General features: G+C 43.9%; 1 protein-coding gene across 1 annotated transcript in view; it reads left to right on the top strand.

Annotated features, from left to right (window-relative positions):
* The window catches only part of LOC136432085 (uncharacterized), a 40,431-nt gene that overhangs the window by 5,084 nt on the left and 15,811 nt on the right, over positions 1-19,536 (top strand). The window contains exons 2-6 of the mRNA XM_066423105.1: positions 4,650-4,777; positions 5,289-5,339; positions 12,977-13,053; positions 18,090-18,164; positions 18,692-18,760. Of these exons, the coding sequence (XP_066279202.1) occupies positions 4,650-4,777; positions 5,289-5,339; positions 12,977-13,053; positions 18,090-18,164; positions 18,692-18,760 (400 nt within the window). The remainder of the gene's footprint in view (positions 1-4,649; positions 4,778-5,288; positions 5,340-12,976; positions 13,054-18,089; positions 18,165-18,691; positions 18,761-19,536) is intronic.

The raw sequence follows: 19,536 nt of genomic DNA, 5'->3' as shown, positions 1-19,536 counted from the left end.
ATAACACAGAAGATGTGAAGAATTAAAATGAGTATTTATTTATCTGATATTTGAAATGATACATTGATTGACTTTGTTACTGACACAAAGTGACAGGTGTTCAATGGGACTCCAGCCAAGTGAATTATGTTGAATACTCTAGATTGGTCTGATCTACAGGATAAAAACACTGTTTGGCCTCAATTTGACAGTTGAAATGACTCCTTAGTCCCTGCCCCTGGTGTCTGGACATGTACATGTGTGTATCACCAGTAGCAGGGGGAAGTCAACACTGATGACCTACATGTCAACAGGTCGCTGGGGTTAGACAACGTTTCTACTGGTGAAGGACATACTCTCAGGCAAACTTGACTTTCACAAAATACTTTCTGAACACCAGAAGGTTTTATCCATACATCTAGTGATGTGAAATATTTAAATCTCGGGAGAAAATGTCGAGTAGCCATTTTTGTGTTGAAGTCAGCACTCCCAATCTTGTATATTCATGAGATTAAAGAATGTAAACAAACACAGTCTGGTCATGTTTTGGCTGAGGGACAAGCTGAAGACTACGGCTGTCAGCTGAGAACCTGACTGGGTGTACAAAGTTGTGCCACTCGTGATCCTGCATAACAAAAGCTTCCTACGGTTTGTAAGAAGCTAATTCTGTAGATCAGAGTCATGTTTCATTGATGAAGGTTAGACATCCAGGTAATAAGATATGCCAAAAATAGTTACTCAAGCAACTGGATAAAATTTGAAAATGACTGTTTCAGAATTTTATCCAGTTGCTTGAGTAACTATTTTTGGCAGAGTCATGTTTCTCAAGATTATTTGTTTGTGGTACTAGGTTTGTGTTGTAAAATCTAGTACTAGTACCACATGGGACAGCAAGTTTCCTTTCATGGACCCCCAGTTTACATCCCTTTCAAAAGGCGGGTGCAGTCCCAACTGAGAAGTCCTGACCCAGGATTGAACCGGGGTCTCCCAGTTTGCAACTAATTGGAACCTGGAGCTCATCTGTGAAGTTGTGACTATTACTAGTAATGAGCTACTAATCCTGTAAACTTCTGAAACCAAACCTTTATGCTTAGAGGACACATTCTGGCCTGAATGAGTAGTCTGGCCTGCTAGGGATGTGAACCCAGAACTAGACATTAGGAAGTGCAGGTGTTCTGCCTTCCATGTACCTCAGTAGACCTCTGTATACAGAACGTTATGCGTATACAGTATATAGCTGCCGGGTCACTTTGGTCATCTTTGGTCAATGTTGCATTAGACTTTTTAGAGTAACGGCCGTTGCATGAGATATCTCTTTGGACAGAACTCTATGATGTACCCACATGTATATACAAGATATAAGCCTCAAATATGTAACCACGACCTTTAAACAGTATGCATGCTACCTCACGTAACCTCATTTAGTCGTTACATAACTTTTTAGGGAGTTCACCGCTGGAGGTCAATGACCTTTTGGCCAGGATAACAGATGAAAACAAGGGGCAAATAAACATGAAAGGAGGAACTCATTGCCATACGTTTGCCATACATGTACATGTACCCATAGGTTACTACAGGACTGGTGGTTTTTGGCAGTTCACCCAGGTCAATGACCTGTTGTCCAGGTATCTTAGGTGAAAACAAGGAACAAAATAAACAAACAAAAGTCTCCCTACCTAGTGGAATAGTGACGGGGTACCACCTTGTTATCATCCCAGCCCCAGTTCACCTGCCCAGAGCTAGCCTATAGCACCAACTGGCTCTATAATTTCTGGGTTGAACCCTGCTACAGGTACAATATAGTCACTGTGAAGTGTTCAGGGTCAGTCTGTAATGAGGCAAAATGCGCCTGTGATGTTTCCTTGTCAATTACAATGCAGCAGCACAATGGGCAGGCAGTGTGGGACTTTCTTGTTCATTCCATGATGATAAACCCCTGAGCCTTGCATAATGATGTTATTATGGCCAACAATGGCAGCACAAGTCTGGTTATAACAGCTGATCCTGAACGCCTCAAAACAAGGTCAGGTGGTCTCCAGGGCTGCTGACACCTTTTCACTGTGGTGGTCACAACTGGGGCAGGGCTGGAACTGGGCTGTGCTCTGGTTGGCCAGTTTCCTGTAGCCATGGCAACAGGGGTTGGACAGTTCCCTGTAGCCATGGCAACAGGGGTTACTAAAGTTCAGTGCAGGATTGCAGGTCATGACCTGACCCGTACCTGTCCCACATATGAAAACACTCCTGTCAGCTGAGTCACGACCTTTGTTATTGTGGTGGATATAGATTTTTCTGGCCTTGACCCATGCCCAGGGTTCTTTAAACTTTCCTCTGCCCTCCCACCAGACTTACTGTACAACAATTGGAACAAAATAGCTCATCATTGATCACAAGGTTCTGTCAAGGGGGTTAAAAGTCACCTTCTTGGTTGTGTCAAGGCTGTGACCTTGGGAACAAATAGAATGTTCCTGCAGAGGTCAGGCTGACCCCAGGTCTGTGATTTACGGCTATAGGTACAGGAGCAGGAACTGGACTATGTGCAAATACGAGCGGTCGCTATGGTGTTACAATGAGGCAGTGGCAGGCAAAAAAAAGGTGGTCGACAAAATATTAATTCACGTAGTACACTATTTGATAATTTGATCTGCTAATTGAAATATCAATTAGTAATCTAATCTTACGCGAAGTTAACCTTCAAAGTCCCTTTTTCACCGCTATGTTACCAATGTCTGACCCCAGTGACCCAGCTTTCTCTGTGAACCTGAGAAAAACCAAATGTACTAACTGCAGGTCATGTCATGACCTCACCTGTACCTGTCCTACAGAGAACACTCGTTCGTGCCAGCTGAGTCATGACCATTGTGGTGTGGTATTTATGTATATTACCTGGGTGTGTCCAACGGTTATTTGAACTTTCCTCTGGCCTTGCACCAGATTTACTGACCAGCAAAATTACTCATCGTTGATCAGTAGGTTCTGTCAAGGCTGGCGCTGACAGGAACAATTGGAGGGACGATTAAGTTACTGCCGAGAGGTCAGCCTGACCCAGGGCTGTCTCCAGGACCCCTCCCTCCGTCCTGGATGGAAATTTGCTTGTTGGGACGCAGATTTCACCCCATCTATCCCAAAAAATCTGAACTATATGACATGAAATTGATTAAAATTACTTTTGTAAGATTAAGATGATAGCTCTAACAAGGAAAATCAACGACATGGGCTCCCAAACAATGAGTACTAGTGGAAGGGAAACAAATATAATGCTAGAGATAGCCCTGTCGCTGATTAACTTACAAGTGGTACAGTCTTCCACCATGATCCATCAGACTTTGGCTGAAGTAAAAGGAGTGAGAGGGGCACAGCAGTAGGACCTCTGTGCGTATGTATGCCTGATGTAAGTTGAGGACGAGCATGTCAAGCTAATGAAGTTATAGAGAAGATATATATTTGTAGATAGAAGCATACAGTACAGTCTCACCAGACTGAAGAATGCTTTCATTCAAAGAAAGGCTCTTTTGTTGGAAATATTTTTGAAAGTCTGTTCATTTGGCAGCAAGGAGAAATGTAATCCTAAGAAATTGGTAACATTTTAAAATCTCCAGTGTCTTTCCAAATTAAGACTTAGAGAAACCATGTGATTGTTACATGAAATTAATCCTCAAAGTAACTTTTGCACCGCCATGTTACCGATCTCTGACCCCAGTGGCCCCTACTTTCTCTCTGAACATGAGACAAACCAAATGCACCGACACGTGGATCTGAAACTAAAGGACGCCACCATGAAGGCAGAAGAAAAGGAGTGTGTACAGTAAACACAGCCTTGTGTGGGATGACCCTGTTAGCTGCACGTGGGCAGCATTAAAAGTATCGCTGTTCAGTCTACTATTCAGAACATTATGCTGTCTGGCATAGTCAGTTGGTGTAGAACTAGAAGTTCAAACAGGAAGCTTTAGGGGAATCCGGATCAACTAGTCATAACTTTCTGTGGGCTGGTACAGGGTGAAAACTTGTGGTGTTTGTCATCTCCCCACCATGCACGTCTTTTTCAACAGGTAAGTCCAAAGTCCACTACATTTTCTCCCTACCTCCCTAATTAAATCCATGTGAACTTGAATGCAGTTATGTATGCCATGAGCTACTCTAATGCAGCAGCTGGCGTGCCTGACAATGTGCTGCTCCATTCTGCCCTACAAGTCCAGACTTGCCCGTCTGTGTTTCGCTTCTGTAGTACTGTAACTGCATTTTACTTTGCAGGGATGTAATTTCACAATAGGGAGAAAAGGGAGTGATTGCCATGGTTTTAATCCCGGGAGCGGCGTACTCGCCCCTTGGGGTTTTTACAGTAACCCTGGTGCATATTTATTTATTGATTGATTGATGGATTGCCCCTCCCCAGACCCAGCACTACCCTGGTGCGTATTGATTGATTGATCGATTGGTTAATTGCTTGCCCTTCCCCAGACCCAGCACTACCCTGGTGCATATTGATTGATTGATTGATAGATTGATTGATTGCTCCTCCGCAGACCCAGCACTACCCTGGTGCGTATTGATTGATAGATGGATTGATTGATTGATTAATTGCTTGATTGATTAATAGATTGCTTGGCCCTTCGCAGACCCAGCACTACCCTGGTGCGTATTGATTGATTAATAGATTAATTGATCTTCCCCAGACCCAGCACTACCCTGGTGCGTATCCAGCCTCCGAAGGTCCACGCCACCGCCTACACCACGGGGGGTCTGAGGACGCTCTACAAGAAAATCTCTCTCAGCAAGAACAGGAAAATCAGGAACGACCACGGTGAGAAATCGCTTCCACTTTGTTTAGAAATACAGAAGGTTGAAATAGCTTTAAATACAAGGTGGCAGGGTGGTCTTGTGGTCAGAGCTGTTGACTTAGAATCTAAAGGTTCTATGTTGGAATCCCTAGTAGGCCCCAATGTTGTGCCCTTGGGAAAGGCACTTTACACCTATTTTGTCACTGGACTCATTTAAAAATTGATACCTACTAGAAGCATGGGTTATGTTCTTTCGAATGGGACGTAAAAATAAACAAACAAACAAACAAACAAAGTCAGAGGTACCCTGTTTGAGGAGAGCCACACCTCGAGCATCTTAAACTTAAAGAACCCACCACACTTATGGAAAACAGTGTCAGTGTGTGTGTGTGTATGAAACCTGACAGTCTGGTCTTAAGCAGCTTGTACCTACTGAAGAAAACTGATTTACCAGCAACTATTAAATGAGAAAACAGTCAAAAAAGTATGATTACACATCATATGTGCTGACTGCTGTGTCCTGTTGTGTTGCAGAGTTCGGGGCCTACACAGACAACTCAGGATGCTTCGTGCCCGAGGAGTCCAGTAAGTCTCGCTCGCCGCTCTCTGTTTGCACAGAACATTCTTGTGCTGAGAACTGAACAGGTTGTACAGGCAGGTGGGGGGGGGGGGGGGGGAGAAGGGATGGGGGTACATTCCAGGGGACGGACCACGCTGCCTGGAATGCAGTCTTGTTAGCTTTACTCTGCTTCTAGCAGTTGGTACCTTCCAACAGGTTGTAGTTCCAATAACTGATAAAGAGCATTCCGGCTTTGACATGGCACACATTTTTATCAGAACATGTTGGGGCAGATCCTACTCTCATGGTCTGGTATGAAGGTAGGTTTTATATGGGTGTCACGCTTCAAAGCACTTGATGGAAAAATAAGCCTACCCATGTTCATGTTGAATGGTCCCGTTTTGTGTACGCACAGCAGAAAGAGGGGGCACTGAAAGCCCTGAATCACCCGCACTGGTGGTCTGATCATACTCCAGGAGTCCAGCAGGTCATCTTGTCTAGTTGTGCAGGAGGAAGGGCCCACATATTTGTATACTTTGTGGACTACAGGCTCGTGTCTTTGTGTGCTGTGATAAAACTTGAAAGGCAGACGTAGACACCATATCGTGGTGTGAGCTTCGGGAGACTGTTGCAGTCACACCTGCTTAAGGTGGGAAGGTTTAAGGGGTGCTTAAGGTTGAGACGATTTCAAGGTGGACAGAAATCCTTGCCTTGGAGCAACGTATTGGAAGAATATCTGTTAAGATTATGTCTGAGAAAAGTTCAAGACATACAGAAATCCTGGCCCTGGAGCAGGAATTATGGGACTGGACCAGAGCATTGGAGGGAATTCTGAAAAGCTTAAGTCTGAGACAAGTTCAGAATGTACAGGAATCATGTCCTTGGAGCAGAGCTCAGGAATGACTCCTGTGATGACACTACATAAGGCCACACCAATTTAATTTCTTGGTGAACGGAATTTAAAAAAATGCTAGATTGGCAAATCAACATGAGAACAGAATCTCAGAGGAAAGTTTGTACTTTGGTGCACACAGTTTCAGGGAGGGTCAGGTGCAAGTTTTCACCCCAGCCTTCTGTTTTAATGATGTCCTCATGCTAAAATTTAAAAAAAAATCTGTTAACCAAGAAATTAAATTGGTGTGGACTTAGCTGGGTGAAGTTGAGCAGGTTTCATCCTTGTTGTCGACACAATGTGCTAAAAGTAGCTACAGAAACTGGGCTGATGCTGGTATGGCCGGTAAATCAACAAAATGGGGAGTCTGAAGGAGTTGCACAAAGCGTCTTAGCAAGATAGGAAAAACTTAAGTATCAAACCTTTAAGTTAAGAAACTGCTTAGATCCTCTCGAGTTTAATGTATCATAAACCTTTGATGTGATCAATTTCAAGAAACAAGTAATAAAATTGCAATAGCCTTAGAATTGTTCTATATTTATAATTAGCAGAAACACCTTATGAGCACAAACAGCCCCATGGTGATGTATAGGGAAGGTAAACAGTAGAGGTGTGTTATGGTCCCGGCACGCTCGCCGTGAAGCTATCAAAGGGAATAAATAATCAGGACTGGAGAATAAAGACTCGTGTTCGTGCCATGAGCGGCTTTCCGAGGTGCGTGACACGGGAACATCTTAAACAGCCTCGTTTTGCTCACTTACGTCGCATGTCCATAGATCAATATAAGACGGGAATCTAGGAACGGTCGGATCGCGTGGGAAACACACAACCTGTCGCTTCGCGTTGCCGCGTTCCGGGCTCCAAAACAAATGCTGTTTGGGGGAAACGCCCTGCTTTTCGCTTTAGAAGTTTCAACACGGCAGAGCTATATTGTACTACACGTGACTCGAAATCTAGCAGTCAGAGAAAATTACTCCATAGCAAGCAATATTTAAAGTCAAGTAACCTTTAGTAGACAATGGCACAGTACACCGCATATACATCCTAATTATTTTCCTCAGTTTGTCCAGTAAATGCGTCCATGGTCATGCAGGTGTGTATAGTGCACAGTTGTATCACGTAACGAACCGTAACCTATCACTATAATTTGCACTAACAGTTCGGCGCTCTGGCCCGAAGTCATAAAAACTATCTGCACGCACACCGGTGCTCTGAAGCCCAATTTACACCATACAGCTGAGGGATGGCCATTTTCATGTCACACCCGAGGCCTGGTGTTCAGGAGGACCACACCTTCAGCACATGAGATGAGAGAACCCTACTTATGAGAAAAGGGGTGTGCCGTAGCATACAGTGGCCAAAACCGGCTCCCAACTCACCCACCAGCTCTTGAAAGTAGTCTTTTGCCAGCTGGGCTGATTTGGCTGCATGTTATCTACACCTGGGACATGACTGAAGTGGGGGATGGAGTAGAGGAAGGCAACAGCCACCTGTTCTGTCAATCCTCCTACAAATGTGGGAAATCTCAATAAATGAATAAAGATATGTGCAGATACAGGTAGGGGTGGCGTGTGGATGTAAAAATTTCTCTTCCTCCGTGGTATAACGGTAGAACCTTTCAAACGTGAAACCCGACCCAAAGCCGCGGCCCCGAGGGAAGCGTTCCCAGCCTGGACAGCCATTTGTTGCCGTGGCGACCGCTGACCACACATAATAACACGGCCGTACCTGGGCACTCTGGCATGAATATTTTATGGCGACATTGTGTCCAGTCAGGCCACCAGGGTCAGATAAACACCTGTGTCGGATAGCTGTCATTACAAACATCTGCAGTCCGCTATCGTGTCTCGCGACGAGCCTTGGTTTTCTGCAGAGCACTTTCTCCATTCAGCACAACTTCAAGTCCATAGAAATAAGTCATCGATCGCTCATGATACAAGCAGTACAGACATGGGTAAAGCCCGTAGATTGAGGGCTTTTGAAGAAGAAGGTATTTTACAGCTACAGTCAAACCTGTACTAGTGACCGCCTCTACATAAGGACCACCTGACCATTGTGGCCACTTTTTGCCCTTTCCCATTTAGGTTAATTTTCAAATCGACTGAAAATATGAAAAACCTTATTTTTGTGGACATTGATCAACTGCGACCACTTCCTTCGAGAATTCACATCACTTCAGTGGTCACTACAGACAGGCCTGACTGTATACATGTACGTATGACTGAATATAGGCACATTATAACGTTTATGCTGTATACATATACATAATTATGACTGAACGTATACACATATCACAACGTTTGTGCGTACCTTACTGGGATGTCGAAGAAAGCTCAGGTGTTGGCGGCGCTCCAAGTCACACGTCCAGTCTTGAGCACGGCGGCAAACCGAATGCGCTGACTGCGCTGCGCGGACGACTTTTAAGTCTTTAAAGGTTAAACTTTATCATGACGTTCCTTATTTGGTCAGCCGTTGGCGACCTTGCCTCGGGTGAAGGTCACTTGTGCAGAAATGTCTTGTTTTGTGTGTTATGTCCTTATATGTCCAGTGTACGCCCTTAAATGTCCAGTGTATGTCCTTATACTGTAATTCTTGTTTCTTTCACTGTAATATTATGTTCACTGTTTTAACTGTTGTCTCTGTATCGTGAACTTATCATCACCGTGAAAAACCTGTTGTCTTATGATTTCTTCACACATCCGGTCCTCGAAGTTAAATTTCAGTGAATATGTCCATTTTCCTAGAATTTCGCTACCGTGAAGATAAAGTGAATTACAGTATGTCCAGTTTGTGTCCAGTGTCACCACATCTGATGCCACGTGGGCCTTCGTGTCACTTTGGACAATTGGATGACCGCTTGATTAGCCGGCATCAGGACGGGGCTAATTGCGATCTTAAGAGATTGTGTGGCGGGCGCGTGGCGCGTGTCCGGTGTAGCGCAGGCGCGGTGATGTCATCCGTGGTGCGCTGACCGCTCGCTCCAGTTTCCGGACAGTGCAGGGATGTTGTCATGTGTCTGTCCTAAGATATATGTATTATGTGATAACGTATCAGTCTAAAGTATACATGTATGATGTCTCTGTCAGTTGGTCTAAAAGACTAGGACCTCTTAAACTCTGCGTGGTACAATTTTATGTACAAATCAAATTATCTGAGTGTAAAGTGGTGTAAAGTATACAGGTATCACATGTAATACCAGTTATAAACCTGCAGATGACACCTCCTTGGAAAAGAGTGTTTCCTCTCTATTTTTCTTACAGTTGTCTTGGCAGGGTTTAAGATCTAAATGCTAAGGAAGCTTCCTTAAATGCTTGAAAATGATGTCATTCGCCAAAGATGTTATCAGTGAATCTGCCAAATCTTTAGATGTGTTCACCCCTGACCACGTAGCCGACTAATAATGTGAGGGAAAGGCTTCGTGTTGATTTGAATGTCGTGCGGAAATGGGACATGGACTGTTTCTGTGGACACCTGATCACCAGAGCCTTTGTGGCGAGAAAGGCGGCGGACAAAAGATAATCTCTTTTATTGAAGAAACGTATTTGATCGTCTCAACACGCCTGCCTCCGGCCTCATGTACTGAAGGGAAGCAGGTGCAGAATGGACATAGACCATCCAGACTTTCATGTTGTGTGTTTTTGTAATACCACGTTTGTGTAAGGATGGATTTATCAGGACTTTAATAATGTAATCTGTAACTTTTATCTCCTCCCTTGATGGAAAGTGGCCAGCAGGCTGATTTGAGTTAACGAACAAAGAAAGAAAGAAAGAAACAAACAAACAAGCAAACTTGCTTGGGAGGGTGATATCAGAAAGGTTTGGTTTTGGATGTTGCTTTGTCAGATCGGTTGCTGATCTCCAGCTTTTCCAGAGGAGGAAAGATGAAGAGTAACCAGGCAGGTGTCATCGCCATAAGTAGGATTACACAATGTCTGTATACTTCAGACAGATACCACTTGATATATGTACAAAACTTAGGATGTAGACATGACGACATCCCTGCACTGTCCGGGAAACTGGAGTAACCAGTCGGCAGCCCTGCGTGCTGCCACCGCGCCTGCGCTTCAGTGTTCACAGTGGTTGTACCCGCGCTGCCGCTCACACGTCGCCTTTGGCAGTGTGTCCCCACCGTGCCCTGCCGTTTCCTGCAGCACAGAGCAGGTGCGCAGCCCTGTGTGGGCGCCGGCGCAGCGCCCCACTTCTCCGGACACAGCCCAGACATTACATAAATAGATTCTTGTACAATAAAGGAGACGTCCAGAGATTACCGACGCCTCATCATTGGTCACGTAACGCAGTGGAGTCTGCCTCGCGCACACAACAGACTGTCCTTGTGTACTGTAATTCCAGCTATTTTGGCAGGGACTTAATTTCCCGATTGAAGGAGAAAAGAGGTTTTCACAGTGTTTTAAGTTTGCGGTTGAAACTGTCTGTAGTACGGTAGTAAAACAATGGTAGTACTTATTCCCAGTGTCGTGAAGTCACAGTTGGAGAGGTTATTGAAAAAAAGTGAAAATAAAATTGAGAACATTTCAACTTCAAGTTTTTCAGTACCTGACCAAGCAGTCGTACCAGTGGTGCATATATTTATATCCAACATGCAGGGTTGGTTGGTTAGAAGCAATTTTCTCAGGCTAAGTTTTAGTTCAAATCAAACATGTCAGAGTACAGGTGGCGAAAGGAAGTCACCTGAGGACGCGGCGAGTCTGGTCCAGTTCCGTGGACACGGCGCCGTCAGATCTGCACATCTATTATTAACCAGGGCACACAAACACGTGCCGACTGCACTCGTGGCCTGGACACGACGATTAACATGGCAGGATTATTGGCAGCCCAGTTTTCTTCCCTGTTATATTTCATATCAATGTACTGCTGTAATGTCTAACCAGGACCTCGCTGTAAACAGGGAATACACACTGAGTAAGTCACCCGGGCTAAAGAATACGGAAAATAAAGGAATGAATATCAGCGATTTGAAATATACTTCCTTGCCTCGTGGTAATAATTAAAATCTTTGGCTTCTTTGATGTTTTTCTTTCATGTATTTTACTTAAAGAATAAAAAACCTTGGTAGGATATTATGAAAGATAGATGAAGTGAGTAGACTGTACGTTTTCATGGTTTCGTGACCAGAGAGCAGTTTTGCCAATACCAGGCTGTAGACAGATTGGCTACGGTGTGATAATACAGGAGTGTAGGTGCCCTGGAATGTCAGGCAGAGGACGTAGTCTGCTTGGTCTGGTTCAAGGGACACAACATGGGCCTTTATAGACCACAGAAGAGAGGCACGTGTCTGTCCTACACTTAGCTTCATAGACGAGATGCCACTTTGCTCTTCCCTTTCTTCTGTTAACAGACAAGGACTTCCTTAGTGGTCTGCCTTTTTTCTTCTTTACACAAAGAAGCCCCAAGCATCAGGCCTTCGCTGGCCGATAGAAATGGATACTGTTTCTGGCAATGGATACCATCTTGCCACCGGTAGATCTGCTTGGAAGTTATTGTTTTGCTTCTTTCTTTATTTTGTGACTCCTCAGTGTTTGGTGAGGATGTGTAATGGTCTAGTTTTATGACCTTGTAACGAAGGGTCAGATAGAGTGAATTACAGACTCTCAGGTGTTCTATAGATCATGATTTGGGCTCAACAACGTGACAAGGTTATGGACTCAACATTGTGATAAGTAGATGGCACAGACAGGCCCCAGTTCCAGAGATGTGATACGGACGATTTATTGATCCTTAACTACAAAAGACGGAGACCAGAAGGATGCGGAGCTTTCTTCTGTCCCTTTGTCTAAAGTGCAATGATGCAACCCCGTGATGATGCAATCCCGGGGTGGGGATGTCTCGTTCTGTCCGCACCGCGCAGGCGCCGACCTCACGCCATCCGCGCAACCCGCTTTCCGGGACAGGCTTTGCTGCTGACCACCGGCCGCACGCTCGTCTGAGCTGACGTGACGTGTGGTTGCCATGGTAACTAGTGATGTGCGCAATAACAGGTCTCCTTGCGATGAAGTGTCAATTGTAGCCGTCTGCTGACACAGGCTTCATGCAATAAAAATGTACTGCCAGTACGTCGAAATGAATTTCTTTATTACAGATACATTGACCCAAATCAACATAATGATCAACATGTAACAATATGATAGTGATACACAGTACCATGCTGTACCCTGGCTTGACCCATGGAGATTGTGTAGATTGGATGCGAGTCCTTCCCAAGCCCTTCCGTCCGTAATGAAACCTGTCCAGTCACCTGCAGGCTGCATGGAGTCTCCACAAAACTCCTTTAGATGAAGATATTAGAAAGTGGCTTGTAGATCATCAGACTGAGGGAAGTAGTGAGCACTCTTGTGATAAAGGATGGCAAATTTTACCCCAGCCTGTAACCCACATAGTCTTTATGAGGCTTCTTTAGATGAAAAAAGATTATAAATTAATACAGCCGATGGTGGCAACAGAGGCTGAACAGAGAGGATGAAGCACACTAGCGATAAAGGCTGCATCCTCAACAAAGTTTACCCCACGTTGCCAGTGTTGACTGCACATTGAGTTAAAAAATGTACTAGTGACCACCTGGCCAATGCGACCACTTTTTTGCTGGTCGGTTAGATAATTTTTCCCATTGCCACAAGCATTACAAATCCTGTCTATAGTGACCACCTGTCCACATAGACCAGATTTTATCAGCCCCACGAGTGGTCTTCTTGTGCAGTGTTCAGTGTACTGTTGTCTGCCTGTGTCTGACCTGCTACATGTATGTCCTCCCCGCAGTGCCGCTGCTCGCCAGCCGGTATCGCTACCTGGAGATCGTTGGGAAGGGAAACTCCTCCATCCTGCTCAAGGCAGAGGTAAGATTCCTCATTTATCAAAATTAATGTACTACAATCGTTGAGTTAACGGTTAGGGTGTTTGGCCTAGACACAGAGGTCCTGGGCTCAAATCCCCTGACTTGCATTGTGCGCTTGGGAAAACACACTTGACACGACTTTCCTCACTGCACCCAGGTGTAGAAATGGGTACCTGACTTTGGTTGGGGAGGTAAAAGGCACTGGAAGGAGAGGGGTGGGCTCCGCCTTCTAGTGCCTTGCTCTGGATACAGTGGATAACAACCCACTGCCCCCACAGCTATAAAAAGGTTATGGGACTACAATGTCATGTTCCTACCTACATTACTATAACATCAACTGGACATCAGTGATAAAACTTACTAGGGCTATATGTTAATGGATTTATTAGGACTTCTGCATCTCTGTTATGTGACCCTTACATCTCCCTCATGACCTCAATGAAGAGCGCCCAGCAAGCGGGTTTGAGTTTTTACATCAATAAATAAGGGAATGAACAAACAAACACCAACTGTACATCAATCATAACATAAGCTGGACATTAATCATAACATACCTGTACATGTACATGCTGTATGTCAATCATAACAACCCTGTATGTCAATCATAACATAAACTTTACATTAATCATAAGTTAAAAAACCTGTGCTTCAATCATAATCATTAACATAAGCTGTTCATCAATCATTACAAACCTGTATGTCAACCTTAACATCTACAGAACATTAATCATAACAAATCTTTTCATCAATCATAACAAACTATACAAACATGTACATGTAGATTAAGAGTCCTTCATGATAAATCTCCTTGGCGATACCCAAGGCTCAGGTAAGGATTTCTTCTCATTTTAACCAGATCATCTCATCAGGTTTACATCAATCATAGCACACACGTGTACATAAATCATGAGTCATTCATGACAAAAGTCCTTAGCCGTCGTCAAGGCTTCTCATCTCAACAATCATGATGTACACTTGTACTACTCTCCAAGCAGAGGAGGGGTTCCGGCTGGTTTTTGACGTGTTTTAGGCGTTTTTGTCGGGCTTTCTACTTTGCCTTTCTTTGTCTCTTCAAACCGACACAAAAAAAAGACAAAGCAGAAAGCCCGACAAAAACGCCTAAAACATGTCAAAAACATACCGGAACCCCTCCTCTGCTTGGAGAGAACACTTGTACATACATGTAGATCGCGAGTACTGCTCAATGCTGAGGTGAGGTTTTAGTTTACATCCCCCATTTCCCCCAGATCATTGGTATCTCCTTTATCTGCACATGAATCATAACAGAACTCCTGGGGACAAGGCTGAAGTAATGACGTCACTTCCCTCCAACTACAGTACCTCATCACACAAGTCAAACAACTTGTCAGTACAGTGTACTACCTGAAACAGATGGAAATTCTTCTTTTTGTTTCCTGCAATAAAAGATTCATATTATGGAGCCTGCATATTTTTATCCTCTAAAGTTGCAAGTCATGTGCCCTTTTTTAGGCAATCTTGCAGGTTTCACGTGATTATTTACTTATTTAGAGCCCCGGATGAGGCTTTTACACCCCTCAATTGTTCCCAGATCACCATGTGACCATTACTACTATGTCTTATTACTTCAGCCTTGTACTCACCAGTTTTCTTTCATGGGCAATTAAGGAGATGCCAGTAGTATCTTCTCAGCTGCTCATGACATTAAACTGCCGTATACAAGGTTGAAGTAAGGGTGTCTCCTCCATTTATCCTAGTTACAACATCTCATCGCTTCACTCAGAGCTGCTGAGTACAAGGCTGTTATCCTAATTACTAGTACGGTGTCTCCTTGACTTTTAGGACTCTGAAGTAACCGTTTGGCTAATAATCTCTATTGTTCATGTGGTCAGACAGCAGGGATAAGGTTAATTGTCCATTAAGCAAAAGTAAAACTGCTGAGTACAAGGCCTAAGTCTTTTATCCTAATTACAGTATATCATTACCTCACAAGTCACATCAATCGGGGGAAATTGTGAAACAAAGGTCGGGCTCGGAATTCTGTTTTGTTTGTTTCCTGCTGTCAGTGATTCAAATTAGCAAGACTATGTTTTCATATGCTGCAAAGCTGGAAGTTGTCTAAATTTTTTTCATTACCCTTTTCCATAACCTCTTCTCAAATTCTCCTACAAATTGCACTTGGCAATAATTGGTCATTTCGAGTCCTTGGTGAGGTCAATTTTTGTAATCTCTCTGTTTTGCTTCCACCATTCTACCCAGATTATGAGTATCTCCTTAACTGTCTATGAAACCAAACTGCTGAGTACAAGGCTGAAGTCTCTAATTCCCTATCCTATCCTAATTACTAGTAAGTATCTCCTTAAACTTTAGCACACTGGAGTTAGCTGCGTTGCTACCAATTCTTTATTGATTGTGGTTAGGCAGCTGGGAGAAGGTTAATGTCCATGGAACAAAACTATGTAAAACTGCCGAGTACAAGGCTGAAGTCCCTTCCCTTTTAAAGGTTTTCTCTCAATTACAGCATCTCATTTCTTCACATCGATGGATTTTGCATCCTCCATTCTACCCAGAGACCAATGCTCTTTTTATCTTTACATCCGTCGGTCCATTGTTCCCAGATTACCAGTAGTACATGTATCTCCTTAAGGCAACACCAATTTAATTTCTTGGTTAACAGATTTTTATTTTCCCCCCAAAAAAAATTAAAACAAAAAAACAAAAACATGAAAACAGAAGGCTGGCCCAGCCTTCTGTTTTCATTAATTTTTTTTTCTAAGATTTTTTTTTTGGAAAATAAAAATCTGTTAACCAAGAAATTAAACAGCCTAAGCTGTCCGTGAAACCAAACGGCTGAGTACAAGGCTGAAGTCTCTTGTTATCCTAATGACAGAATCTCATCACTATACACAACTACTGAGTACCCGCCGGTGTCTCTCCCCGTTACCCTGATCACCCCTGATTGGTTCATTAACTGCCCGTAATCCGCACCGCTGTCCGAGCTGTAAACCAATTGTCCGGTCCGCTGGGTCCCATTACTCCCCTTGTTAGCCCTCAGGCAGGGATAACCAGGTTTGTGAGGGGTTCGCAGACACAGGGCTCGAAATTCATATTTGGGAACAGGTGCATAATCCATTGGTGCACAAATTTAGGTGCACAGAAAGAATTTTTAGCCTGGGTGCCATCCTATTTCTACCGGGGCTCCTACATTCGCTACCCTTTTTAGGGTAGTGAATGTAGGAGCCCCGGTAGAAATACATGTAGGATAGCACCCAGGCTAAGGATTTTGGGTGAAATAAAGTATTAACAAACCCTACTGCCTCTCTTAAGAACTTCAATCTGAAATTCTAGAGCTAACTTTAAAATTTTGATCAAGAACAGTCGTAAGACATCAAACAAAGTACATTGAAGGTTACATTGCTTTTCCTGATACTCAAATGTCAAGAATATTCTGTATACTAATGTACAATAGTACCTTTAGCCTATAGCCTACAAAAATATCTAGGTGCACTGGTGCACCCACAGTCAAAAATTAGGTGCACAGCTCCAATTTCTGGTGCACACAGGTGTACAGATGTACCCAGTATTTCCAGCCCTGTCCATGTTTGTGTACAGGTTTACAGAAAGCACGTGTCTCACGTACAGAATATGATGCAATTAATCCCCATGGCAACCCGTTTCAGGATTGACACCTCGTCTTTTAACACGGCCTTGAAACGTAGGCCTCGTTCACATCGTTATGCTAATTACCGCTGATCAGACCAAAGAGTCATCTGATAACGGCCGCGCCGAGAGACGGCGGCCGCAACTGCGGAATGATTGTCCCTGAATGACCCTGATGGAGCATCAGTTACTCTATGTGATTAGCCGTCCCTAGATGTAGGGTTGTTACTGTAATTCCAGTTACTTTTGCGTTGATTTTATTTGTGGTACGTAGGAGGCAAAAAGGAGGTTTTCTCTGTGTTTTAAATTCGCAGTCAAAACAATTCTGTTGTACAGTAAAATTACAAGTAAAATTCTTGGTCTCACAAATTTGCAGTAAGCGAAAATAAGACCACCGCAAACATTTCAAGACTTACAGTATCTCGCTGAAGGTCGCTGTGGTGCTAATTACGCCTGTCTGCAGGTGATTCTGTATTACAGCGACCTGCTCAGTAATTCCTGTTTTGTAGCGTCGGCGATTCCTGATTGTGACTGTCAAAGGCTGGACTAGTTCCAGGGACCACCTCATCGGGACACTGCACGGCTCAGGCCAGCTGAACTGCTCTTTTAATAAAAAACCAAGTCTGGTATAAGTGACAAAATATGTTCAAATATTAGCAATGAAAGGAATCAAATGGTAAAATGACAGTTTATTCATGGCATTTCTCGCCCAAGGGCTCAATGGAAACTGTTCTGCTCTCTGTCAGTCACTCTTGAGAGGAAATGTGAGGCATTGACAGGGATTGACAGCCTGAGAGCAGAATGTAATGTGGAATGAAAATCAATTGACAGAAACCTCTCGAACAATGCCGTATAGGAATGGAATGATGTAATGACGGTTCATTCATTGCATTTCGTGCCTGGGGCGCACTGCAAGTACATTGTACAGGGTGATATGAACTAAAGATGATGCACATGTATATACATGTACAGTATAGTAACTGCCTTGGGGCAGCTGGGAGCTGTGATTTCTCTGTATTGTGTTAGGAAAATGAAATCTACCAGCGGCCTCCAGCTGATTACACCCTGATGATGGCTTTGGCAGCAATCAAGTCTCTGAATGAAAGTTTATTGTATTTCTTGCCTGAGAGCTAAAGGAAAGTAAAGGGGGGGTCTTGATCCACACAAGAGGGTCTGAACTCTGTACAACTGTATGGGTCTGTTTTTAATGTGGATTATGACTGGAGGTGGTAAGCCAGGTTTGACTGTATGATAAGAAGACTTTTACCCAAACCCCAGTACAGGTACAGATGCACTGAGGTGTGCCAATTACTTGTTATGGCATAAAGTTGCAGAAAAGACTGCGTAAGATCCTAGTATGTTTATTTATTTATGTATTTGTTGATCTGTTTTCCTCAGGACACCTTCCGTCGAGACAACAACCTAGTCTCCATCAAGATCCTCCACGTCAACTACCACGCCCTCGGTTACCAGGTGAGTGCCACGCCCCTAGTTACCAACTCAGCTTCATCCTACATCCTCTCCAGGCATGGATCTATGTGGAAATGAGTTTCTGATTTCCAGAAAAGTTCTTTTTTCTCCTCGTAAAGCCTACTTAAGAAGAATAAGTGAAGTGTGTGTATCGACCTATGCTTGACGTACAGTCAATCCAAAAAGTGGTCAATGTAGCCAGGTGATCACAAGTACAGGTTTGACTGACCTGACGCTACAATTTTCATGTCTCCTGTACTGTAACGATGGGCGCATTTCAGTGTCAAGCTGTCAAGTCTGTTGACGAATGTGCCATTTGTTTGATCTATTGATTAATTGACTGACTGACTGATCGATGGATGATATTTTGTTTCATATATTGATTTATCACTTTATTGGTTGGTCAATGGATTCATTGGTAAATTTTCAATTGGTTGATTGATTGATTGATTAATCTATATATTCACAGGTACATTGATTGATTAATGGTTTATTTGATTGTTATATTGATTAATTGATATGCTGTTCAGGAGGCGGACTGTATCCGGAGGCTGAACCTGGCGGACCCCGAGGACATCTCCCGCTGTGTGCGACTGCTGGTCAGTAGACCGGCCTGTTAATCTCCAAGCAGATCTGCACGGTGCCCAAATCTTATATGCTGGCCAGAGAAGGTCCATTGAGCCAGAGAAGCTCCAGTCAGCCAGAGAAGCTCCAGTCAGCCAGAGAAGCTCCAGTCAGCCAGAGAAGGTCCAGTCAGCCAGAGAAGGTCCAGTCAGGCACCGTAGATTGGAGCTTATCTGGCTGACTGGAGCTTCTCTGGCCAGCATATACGATTTGGGCACCGTGTAGATCTGCTTGGAGATTAAGGCCTATATAGCTCTAGATCTCTGTGTCAGGCAACTACTTTTGTGTGAGAAACTTAAGAGTTGCATATATCGTGTTCGTGGGGGTGTCCCTGTGGTGTAGTGGTCTGCGCCTTTGCTACTCTGCCACATCTGGTTCAAATTACTTGGACCAGAAGGACTGGGGTTCTAGTCCCAGGTAGGGCACCTCTGGACAAGAGGCGCATTGAGTCATACCAAAGACTTTATAAAAAAATGGTACATACTTATGAAACAGTATGGAAGTTAAACACACTCCACTGCCAGTGGACTAGCCCCCTGCTGCAGTGATTGCACCACAGTGTGGCCCCAGGGCTATGAAACGGAGATGGGCACCGCCCTATACATCAATTATGGTGTGGGAGGATTTTAACTAATATCGTGTTCGTATGTGTTCAGTAGACAGGCTTACACATCCCCCTGTCAGGCACTAGTTTTGTGTGAGAACCTAAGGGTTGCCTATCTCAAGTCCGGATGAGTTCCGTATTGACAAT

This window comes from Branchiostoma lanceolatum, chromosome 4 (genome assembly GCF_035083965.1).
Source record: "Branchiostoma lanceolatum isolate klBraLanc5 chromosome 4, klBraLanc5.hap2, whole genome shotgun sequence".
In the NCBI taxonomy this organism is placed as follows: Eukaryota; Metazoa; Chordata; class Leptocardii; order Amphioxiformes; family Branchiostomatidae; genus Branchiostoma; species Branchiostoma lanceolatum.
Note: the sequence above shows the minus strand (reverse complement) of the source record. Positions and strands in the feature narration are given on the sequence as shown.